This window comes from Oreochromis niloticus, linkage group LG4, assembly GCF_001858045.2.
Source record: "Oreochromis niloticus isolate F11D_XX linkage group LG4, O_niloticus_UMD_NMBU, whole genome shotgun sequence".
In the NCBI taxonomy this organism is placed as follows: Eukaryota; Metazoa; Chordata; class Actinopteri; order Cichliformes; family Cichlidae; genus Oreochromis; species Oreochromis niloticus.
In genome coordinates this window covers 10,768,869-10,779,673 of record NC_031969.2, presented here as the reverse complement: position 1 = coordinate 10,779,673, position 10,805 = coordinate 10,768,869, and the positions used below count along the sequence as shown (strand labels likewise).

At 40.9% G+C, this 10,805-nt stretch overlaps 2 protein-coding genes across 2 annotated transcripts; both read left to right on the top strand.

Moving 5' to 3' along the window:
- Positions 1–231: 231 nt before the first annotated feature.
- Positions 232–3,938, top strand: mpst (mercaptopyruvate sulfurtransferase). The gene is made up of 2 exons (XM_003443226.5): positions 232–890; positions 2,496–3,938. Exons 1-2 carry the CDS (start codon positions 302–304, stop codon positions 2,792–2,794), a joined length of 888 nt encoding a protein of 295 aa, XP_003443274.1. The 5' UTR covers positions 232–301; the 3' UTR covers positions 2,795–3,938.
- A 1,801-nt stretch (positions 3,939–5,739) lies between these two features.
- LOC100700085 (SUMO-conjugating enzyme UBC9) lies at positions 5,740–10,805 on the top strand. Its single transcript, XM_003443133.5, has 7 exons — positions 5,740–6,087; positions 6,339–6,424; positions 6,551–6,634; positions 7,427–7,499; positions 8,343–8,452; positions 8,688–8,767; positions 9,322–10,805. Exons 2-7 carry the CDS (start codon positions 6,359–6,361, stop codon positions 9,383–9,385), a joined length of 477 nt encoding a protein of 158 aa, XP_003443181.1. The 5' UTR covers positions 5,740–6,087; positions 6,339–6,358; the 3' UTR covers positions 9,386–10,805.

Genomic DNA, 10,805 nt, shown 5'->3' with positions numbered 1-10,805 from the left:
ATATATATATATATATATATGTATAGTTTGAATAGTTTTAAAGTTTAGTCTAGGTTAGTTTTAACCGTCTTAACCTGGAGTGTAATTCGAAATGTCGATTATCAATAATGTGTTTTATTTTTCTTAATATAGCCTTAATACGCCGTCTTATAATCAGGCTCTACAGTGTTTGTTTGTTTGTTTGTTTGTTTTAATCTCCCACGTGATCTTTACGTGCCCAACTTGTTCGCTCCTCCAAAACAAAAGTGTACAGTGACTTCCCTCTAGCGCTCCGGGTTTGCATTTCGTGCAGAGGCTCGTCATGGCGGCTCGTACCCGTGCCCTTGTGTCAGGTCAGTGGCTGGCAGATGCTGTCAGAAATAACCTGATCGGTCCCAAGCTTCGCGTTCTCGACGCTTCTTGGTACCTGCCGAAAGCCAAACGGAACACCAGAGAGGAGTTTGCGCAGAAGCACATCCCGGGCTCGTCCTTTTTCGATTTGGACGAATGTTCCGACAAGAGCTCTGCATTTGATCATATGCTGCCAACTGCCAGCTACTTTTCGCAGTATGTGGGAGATCTGGGCATCGGGAATGACACGCACGTCGTCGTGTACGACACCAGCGACGCCGGGGCGTACAGCGCGCCCCGCGTGTGGTGGATGTTCCGGTTGTTCGGGCACAGTTTGGTGTCGCTGCTGGATGGTGGCTTCAAGAACTGGCTGGCTGACGGCTATCCGGTGACGTCCGAGTACTTGAAGCCGGAGAGCAGAGAGTTTAAGGCCACTCTGAACCAGTCGTGGGTTAAAAGCTACGAGGACGTGCTGGAAAACATCAGAACCAAGCAGGTCCAGGTTGTGGACGCCAGGTCTCCTGGCAGGTTCAAGGGTACTGAGCCAGAGCCCCGAGAGGGTGAGTCAGACTTTAAGCGTTTAAACTTAAGAAGAGGCCAACAGTTTATCTGCCAGTCGTGTTAGTTCTCCAAGGGTTAAAAAAACAGCTTTGAGCATACAACATGTAGGGTTTTGCATCAAAATAAAAAAGATGATCTGCTTTGCATACTTTACATGTTGCTGCTGTCATTTATCGTGTACACAGTGCTTTGTGCAATACTCCAAAGTTAACATGCTTTCAAAAATACTACTATCAGCACTTTTTATTTAATAGCTACTTTTACAGAAAGTGCAGGAAAACGAATTGGCTTAAGCAATCTTTGCTTTGAAACAGCAGTGAGTTTTAGAGGTACTTGTACTTTGTTTTTAAGGTACTCCGTATACACTGGCTGTTATCTTGGAAACCTTTGGCTGTTATCAAAGGCCGTGCCCTCTGCTCCTGCTTCTTGTCAATGAACAAGAAGCAGTAAAATTACTGCAAAATTACTGAAATACTTCAGTAAAATCTGAAGTAGGTGCGGAATGTGAAACGAAAAGAAAAAAATCTAATGATAATTGATAACTAAAAAACAAATATTGTTAAAATAAAGTAAAACTGCAGAAAACGGTTGGCAATCCAAACCGCTGAAATGAGTTTCCTGTGCAGGGCGGGTTGGCTCACCCTCAGAGATAGGGCGAAGCCGCTGATCCTTTGTGCCAAAATGAGCCAGTTGGGGTGTTTCAGGCAGCTGCTTAAGATCCTGTAGTTTTCCATTTGGAAGTTTTCCAGAAACGCTGCTCCACCTGGTTTGGAGACCCCAGCCCAGACCCAAAATCAGCTTGAGAGAGATTCTATATCCCCTATGGCCTGGGTACACATTGGGATGCCCCAGGAACTGTAAAGTGTTACTGGGGAGATGAGCAGATGGCTCTTAATCGGCACCTGGAATGTCTACACGACTGTGATTAAAGTGCCCATTTGTCCTTTAATATTTTTCTTAACTTCTTGAATCTCGCCCTTTGTGTTCTAATAGTTAAGAAAAGCAGATTTTATGTTGAAGCTAATAAAAACAAAATATTTTCAAGCAAAAAAAAAAAACTGGCACGAGCAAAACCAATCTGGACGTGAAGTAAAGTCACTGACACTGCTGAGCTTACAACATGTGATATTCCCAAGCCCAACCCTGCTCAGCTTTGTCTGAAAATCAGATGAGATCCATGTGCTTGGGGCGGTGTGGCCATAAGCACAGTGGAGCAGTGGTTAGGACCATTACCTCACACCCTGCCTTTTGCACTGTGACAGCTGGGATAGGCTAAAGCCCACCCATTGGAAAAAGTAGAATAAAATGGCTGACTGGGTTGACGTGGCTGCCTCAGCTCAGGGATGCTGGGACACAAAACAACTGCTGATAGAAACTGTGAGCCATGTAGAAAGCCATCACCCAAATTTTATTTCAGCTGCTAATTACAGCTTTTGAGCCATGTGGAGATAACCAGCAGATACTGTGTGCTCAGCTTCTATCTTGGTGGTTCACTATGACATCCAGGAGATGCTGCCAAAAGCTATGGAAGAAATTTAAGCTGAAAATCTGTCACATGTTGATACGTCCCCTAAATTTCTCCCTCTTCTCTCTCCCGCTCACAGACATACTGCCTGGACATTACCCCGGAGCGATCAACATACCATATACAACTTTACTGGATCCCTCTGGAAAGGTGAAGGATGCCGAGAGCCTGGCTAAGATTTTCAAGGATGCAGGGGTGGACGTGACGCGACCGTTTTGGGCTTCTTGTGGCTCAGGTGTCACGGCGTGTCAAGTCATTCTGGCCGCCCACCAGCTCGGGCACCCTGGGGTTTGCCTTTATGATGGCTCCTGGTGCGAATGGTTTCAAAAGGCATCACCAGAGCTTATCATCTCAGAGGGGGAGGGAAAGAAAGCGTGAGGGGAAAGTCACTTCTTTACAGAGAGATAAGCTACAGGTGTATCTGACCTGACCATGTTGGTGTTTCTCCCACAGCATCACAGTGTTGCTCTAGGACGACGATCGCAAATGACCAGTTGCATAGATGTGTGAGGTGATTGCTTTCAGACTTTGCTCTTTATTTCCCCTCACATAACTTTTGAAAGCTAATCTGACAGCTTGGTTGGCTTAAACTGTTTAGTTAGGGTTAGGAACATATTTTTTCACAAATGTTATGAAGGGGAGACAAATTGCTTTGGGTTAACAGGAGCCCAGGTGTCAAGACAAGAAGCGGAGGGAACACCCTTGATAGGTCTAAGGCTAAGCAGCACAAACAGCCAGTCATGTTCGCACCAGCACATTTAGAATTGCCAGTTAACCTAGGACTGTTGGAGTGTGAAAGAAAGCTGGAGACAACCCATAAAAACAGGTGAATAACACCCAAACTCCCCCCAGGAGGTGGGTTCAAACCCACGACCTTCTTGTTATGTGGCACCAATTCTAACCACTGCATCTCCCCCATGGCACACACACATTTGTTTTACACACTTTTAAAGGTTAGAGTTCAATTAAAAAGATGTAGTTTTGTTTTGGGTTTTTTTTCCATCTTTTATCAAAGTCGCAGAGCTGTAACTGGTCACTTGCACTGATTGTCCTTGAGCAACATGCATTATTATGCTGTAGGAACAGCACCAACACGGTGACAGCAGATTGTGCCTAAACTTTAAACCTACACCTTAATGTCCTTCTTTTTTTTTCTGAGGATATTATACACACTATAGGTTGTAAGTTTCCTCAGCTGTCAGAAACCTTTCGGATAATTAATAAGTAATGTTTTATGCAAATGTAACATTCTAAAGTTCCATTTCATATGTTTTGCTTTGGTTCTTTCTTTAACCAACAGTGATGCATTAGTTTTCCATTACAATAAACTGAATATGTTATGTGCTTCCGTTTTGATGGGGTATCTTCTTTTTCTTTTAAAAGTAAGTCTAGCTCACGAGGTGGAGGAAAATGTGCATTGGGTAACAAGTAAAGTAAATATTTAGCTTTGTTAGAAGGCCACACAGGGCAAAATTCGCTGTTGATCAGATATAGCTTCCTCAGGTGACCTTGCAGGGTTGTAGGAAATAATGTTGTTTCAGATCGTGTTGATTTTTTTTAGGGGGGCTGTAGGTTAAAATGTCTCGATGTTTTGCTTTCACTTCATGGGACTGTGTTAAAGTTGCAAGTTTTGGAAATGTAATTCGTTGTTATTGTGCACCCAAGAAATAATAATAATGATAATAAAAATCTAATTAAAAATACTGCAGCTTTTTCTAAAACACGCACAGCGTTCTTTGTTTTTTTTAAAAAAAAAAAATGGATTGCTGACACAGAGGAAATGGAAACCAGTTTGAGCCGGTTCTTGCAGTTTTATATGAGGTGTCTGGAAAGATGCCCGATTTACAAAATAAAGTTTATGGATTATAGCTCACGCCAGGGTGAGCTACGTGCAGCTGTTCTGTGCACACCATGTAGGTGATCAGGAAGTGTAAGTGCACTAATACGCATTTACAGTTTGAGAAAGAATCAGTAAATCAATCATGAGGACTGCTGTTTTGAAAGCTTCATAAAAAATTGATCAGATTATATATTTATTCCAACCCTATTCTTCCTAGAGTAGCACTTTGTTTCTCATTAACAATGTAGCGAAGGGGTAATCTTAGCCACTGTGTATGATGTCAGCTGTTGCTATGTCTCATTGAGGTAAATAAAAAAATGCAGAGTCCGGAATAAAAGAGCGATCCAACTGGGCGAAAAGGAACGAACAGCTCATTTCAAATGATTCTTCTCAGGCTGAAAATGAGGCAGCAGCTGAACGCATCGTCTAAAAACAAATCAAACTTTCTGCTCTGTAACTGGCAGCAGATATATCACTGTTGCCCTTTATTTTGACCCTCATTAATATATATATTTGACCTAAAAGGTATGTTGTGATATAGATTACATGCAATCATATGAAGGTTAAATGAATCTATTGTAAAGATTCATAACCAAGGCAAACAAAATTTGCTAATTGGATTTCTGCAGGGAGTCTTTGGAGAGCCTAAAATCAACTTCCCAAGTGGCTGACGTGTTTGTCTTCATTTATGTTCATGTGTGGTGCATTACTTGTTAATTATTGTGCAGTTGTCAGGTTTTTCCACTTCTTCGTACCTTCCTTCATGTTCATTCTGGATCTTTCAGCAATCTCCCTCCAGGAATCTGGTATTTTTGAGTCGTTTTACCAATGCTATGATTATTCTTCATACTGCAGCAAATTACTAGCTGGAGATGCTCAGGAGGAGTCAACGATGCTGAACAGGCCAATCACAGTAGTTCCAGGCTGCATTAACTGGAACTGTAGTTACATTTTTCAGGAGGTGCACGTTAGGTTAGATTTTACATTACAACATATATTTCCCGCTGAAGCATAAGCATAATTTTTGTCCATAGGTTGAGGAACTCAAGAGCTTGTGCACTGAAAAGTGCCAGCTTTCCCTGGGACATTTTCTGGGCATGTAAAGATTTATGAAGACTAGCAGGTAGAGACACAAATAGCAGGTTTCACCTGTCCTGGAAGGATCTTCGGATCACACAAGATAAAACTGGGAGACGTGCATCTGCAACACCCTGCTTATCATGCATCAGATAAGCAGATGTGAATGATGGAATGGTGCACAATAAAACTATCACTGCTAGTAATGATGCTATCCAGGTGATATGAAAATCAGTCAGACAAAGGTGGGTTTTTATTAAAGTAAATATAAAAATGCGACGTGACCAGTGATGCATTTTGGGTTTGGACGTGACTCAAAATGATTAAATCACTAGACGGCTGTGAACTACGCATCACGTCATCTCTGACGTGTGTCACTAGGCTGCCCGTTACGCTGCCTGAAGGTCCTAACGAGATAAACAAATTGGGGTCCTTCCTCGCGATAGGCTAGCAAGGCGAAACGGTTTTCAGAGTCACATTGTTTTACAAAACTGTGGGAAAAATTCCTCCAGTGTAATCTGAGTAAAGTGTTTTTAGTAATGTTGATAAAAGAAACTGTTCTTCCGGTTTGGTCATTAGTAGCCTAGCTAGCCCGGTTGTATTTTTTTTTTTTTTTTTTTTTTTTTACCGTCGAAGGGTGTGTTTTTTTCGGTCGCCGTCGTAACGGAGGCAACGTTAGCATTAGCGAAGCAAACAAGCCACCTTTGAGACTTATATAACTTCACTTTTGGTATTTAGTCAAATAAAACACGAGGTGAGTTTACTAGAAGTGATGTTATTAGACAGTGGACCCACAGTAATGCGAGGTGATTCATGTGTAGCGTATGTTAGCATTGTGGGAGCTCATCTGTACTTAGCGTTGCGTTACAGCAGGACTCATAAACAAGTCATACTTGTGGTAATAACAAGCTAAACATGTGTCGCTGTTTTAGTAGAACCATGGACATTACCCGCCTGTTAACGATTCGCCTTTTATCAATTTGTTTTGGGGTTGTTTTTCCACAGGGGGGCGTTGATGAGCAGCAATGTCTGGCATCGCTCTTAGCAGACTGTCCCAGGAGCGCAAAGCCTGGAGAAAAGACCACCCTTTTGTAAGCATCTGTCATCTGCACCAACTACATGTCCAGTGTTTTTGAAACTAACTGTTGTGAGTGTTTCTGACACAAACCAGACTCGGGTTGGCAGCTGATGTTTTGCATGTCATGTAAACCACACAGGGATTTGTTGCTGTTCCCACTAAGAATCCAGATGGGACCATGAACCTGATGAATTGGGAGTGTGCCATCCCAGGGAAGAAAGGAGTAAGTTACCTGGAGCTGGATGTAGAGTTGGAAATAACCAGCAGGAGGCCTTTAAGATGCTGGATTTTAAGCACAAACTTTGTTCGCACACACATAAAATGCAAACCCCATTTCCATCACCAACTTTATTACCCAACCCTCTGCACATTAGTACTAAACAGGATCACACTGAGCCTTTTGCACGTGCCCATGCACATAAGCACCAACAGTCCTAGTTCAGTGAGAGCATTTACAGTCTCTTCTTTTATTTGTCTGAAATCTCTACATGTTCTTGTGTTTTTGATAAGTAGAAATCTGTGCTATGCTTTAGTATAACTACAGTTGTGTATGCAGGACAGAAACCTGCTAAATTACAGGATGTCTTCATTGCTGATCAGATACATTTGACACACAAACTGAGTAATTTGCTTCTATTCGAGGTTCTCTTTTGAAGTATTACACATCGGCTAAATCATCAAAACAACTTCAAGCCACTCTTTTCTCAAATAAAAAGTAACATTGCTTTTCTTCACAAGCTTTAATAGCAAAACTTTACAGTCAAGAGTAGTGGCGACAATTACTGTGAAGGCAAAACTAGTGTTAACATCTAGGAAGTGATGCTTTTAAAACATTGTATGTGTTTTCTTGTACTCCCAAACAATGTGAATAAAAAGATGAGCTGAAGGAAAACCCCAATTTAGAAATGTTTTGTCTATGCAGTTACTTTTGTAACGCTCCTTTGCCGTTGTTAAATAACCTTGGAATGTTCTCAGTGACTTTGCTGACACAGTTGTTTTCGTTCTTCTTCGTTAGACGTTGTGGGAAGGAGGACTGTATAAACTCAGAATGCTGTTCAAGGATGACTACCCTTCATCTCCACCCAAATGTGAGTACGCCTTATCTCTTGTCTCCACTCTTGGTATGTAATAATAATAATAATAAAAATTTTATTCAAACAGCACCTTTAAAAACAGGGTTTACAGAAGCGAGCAAAAAAAGCAGAACATTAAACTCATACAGAAAGTCACACATTAGAGACAAAAAGAGAACAGGATTAAAGGAAAGTTTAAAGCGAAACACTGCAAACAAATAAAATAACTTGTAGTTTTCCTTTATATGAAAATATAAAAGCTTTTGTAGCAGAAATAATCCATTAGAACAATGAAAAAGATACATGGTTAGAAAAAGGACGGGCTCGGTGTAATGTTTGATATTAGAAAGTTACAGACAGCAGAAGCAGAAACTTTAAAAACAGCGTCAGGCTATGAAGCTGGTGTGGTCAGTAAACTGCTTTGGTCAAAGCATGACTCTAAAATAAATAACTGTATCATCTCTACATATATAAGACAGCGTCATGTTTTTAGTCACAGCATTCGATTTGAAAGTGTATAGCCAATGCTCAATCCTAGAATTCCCTGGTGTCGTTGTGCTGTTAACCTCTGAAGCACATGTTGTATATTATATGCGTAAATGTACCTCTCTGATGTTGGGAAACAGTGCTACAATAGCACTATAATCCCATGATTTACTCAAAGGCCTGTTATTGATCTTCGAGACAAAATTAAAGGAAAATAACACTATTGTGTAAATTCACTTTCACACAGCCTCTTGTGATTTTAGTTTTAACTAATGATGGTTTCTTATAGTGATTCTAATGTATTTTGTGGCCGATATCGTCAGTGTTCCCGTGCTTCATTGTACAACTTTGTCTTCAATAATTTGTCCTCAGGCAAGTTTGAACCACCGATATTCCACCCAAATGTCTACCCATCAGGCACTGTGTGTCTGTCCATCCTGGAGGAGGACAAAGACTGGAGACCTGCTATCACCATCAAACAGGTTTGAAGGCTCCTGTGTTCATAGACTCGTCCTCCATACTTCACCACAAATGCAGCTTTGTTTTCATGACTAATAAACTTATTACTTTCACACTGTTGGAGCATAAAAGGAGTGCATCTGCAATTTCTCTATACAGCCCTGTGTTCCTTAATAATGATTCAATTTAATGGCATTGGAGTTGGCTGCTTTGCTTTTAAGTTATATGTGATTATGGTTGTATTGCCGTGTTTTTTAGATTCTTCTGGGAATCCAGGAGCTGCTGAATGAGCCCAACATTCAAGATCCAGCACAAGCGGAAGCTTACACAATTTACTGGTAGGTGTGGTTGTTTGATTTACTCAGTGGATTCTTCAAACAAAGAATCAAGAAAGAAATTATTATTATAATTTTTATTATTATTTTTTGTTAAGCAATGTTGTGATATTATTAAGCAATGTCATGTGGTTCGATAGCGACATGATGACTACTAATAACCACATTTGCTTTTTAAGTGATTGTGGTTTGCAAATTAGCCTAACAAATGACTGATCCCCAGAGATAGACATTCTTTTGGGGTTGCATCAGGAGGGGCATCCGGCGTAAAAATATCTGCCAAATCAAACGTCGCTTCTTATAAGCAAAGTCATGGCTGAAAACTGCTGAGTTGAAATGCTAGCTCTTTACATTACCAGATGTGCGCATTTAACTGCATCAGCCTCTTTACATAAAGAACAGGCCTCTATTTGCCAAAGGTCAAATCTGTATTCAAGTTAAAATTAATATAATTTTATAAGCTTTAAGAGGAAATCACACCTGTGTTTTACACCATGATGTGTTATTAGTGTGGTTGCAATGCTGTTGTATCACTTTCTTTTCATATGATCATTCAGTCAGAACAGGATGGACTACGAGAAGAGGGTAAGGGCACAGGCCAAGAAGTTTGCCCCCACATAGAGCGGAGAGGCGGCCTCGACTCAGCCTGAGCAGCCTGAACCGGGAGCTCACAAACAGGTGGCAGGCAGCACCTGAAGGACCACTCCAATAAGAATCCACTTTTAAGTATTCTAAATATATTCTAAATATATTTTTTGATACAGGCTACAAGTGAGCCTGTTTTTTTCCCTTCTTTTGACAATTCAGTAATATCATACATTTTACCTGTCCTCAAAAAAAAAATCCAGTGTTTATGCATTTTCAGTGCATAACTGATAATCCTGCTGTCAGTATGACATTTGTAATATGTGTACGATCCATATCTCCAGTTTTGGTCATGCCTCCAATAAAACTGCGTGTCACTAATGTGCTGACAGAGCTGTAAAAGTAAGACATCATGCCCAACCCACTCAGTGTGATGTTCAGCAGAGATTTGCCCTATTGGTAACCTTAAACGCTTTATCAAACCATCAGAGGCCAGGAGTACTGTAGATAGTGTTTCATGAATGTGGGCTCTCACCGTGACAAAGCAGAAGCACAACGGGAGTCTGTTCTTCCTTTGTTCTCTCGACCCGCTGTGTCATTATCGTGACCATTACACGGGCATACCATCTGGCACAAAGCACTTAAAGAAAACTGTCAATGACCCATCAAAAACCATCTAAACGTAAATGCACCTGAAAGACAATCCTGGCACTTCTTATGTGCTCAGCTAAGCCGTTGCACTTAGGAGGGTAACAAGAAGCAACAGGAGGGGAGAGAGTGCAGACTTCCACCAAGGCCACTAAAAGTATTTGGAGAGTTTTCCAAAACAAGTTTGACAGGGAAGAAATACCCCCTGTTGAACACTGAAAACATAACCTCCATAGCTTGACTTTGGAGTAATAAGGCGCTTAAGTCAGGCCTTTGGTTCCTCCCTTGAGCCTTGATAATCTTTTATTGCAGTGAAACCACATGGTGTTAAAAAAAAAAACACACCTAAAAGAGAAACTGTCACCATAACAAACTTTACACCCATCTGACATCAGTGTGTCATCACCTTCCAAACATGCTGTGTAGAAAAGTTGCATCGTAAAGGTTATAAACTACTGCTGTGTGTTTGTTTTTGGCCCCGTCCACCCAGTTATTTAATGCCACAGTGCTCACAAAAAAAAGTCCAAACTCAAGTCCACGTGGAAAAACTGAAGCTGAAGGATCCTCATTGGAATGGCCACTCAGCCAGCAAACAAGATAAATGAAAGTGCACTTGAGAGTGAGAGATGGCCTGAGATATTTTTCTTTCTTTGCCTCTAAATATATGAGTGCATGTACATAATATAAATAACGGAAAATTGTGGAAGTTATGTTTTATATTGTTTTAGCCAGTTGACATTTGTGTGTGGTATTATAACAAAGGACACATTAAATGCATCAAATTGTGAAATAAAATCAAAGAAAAACA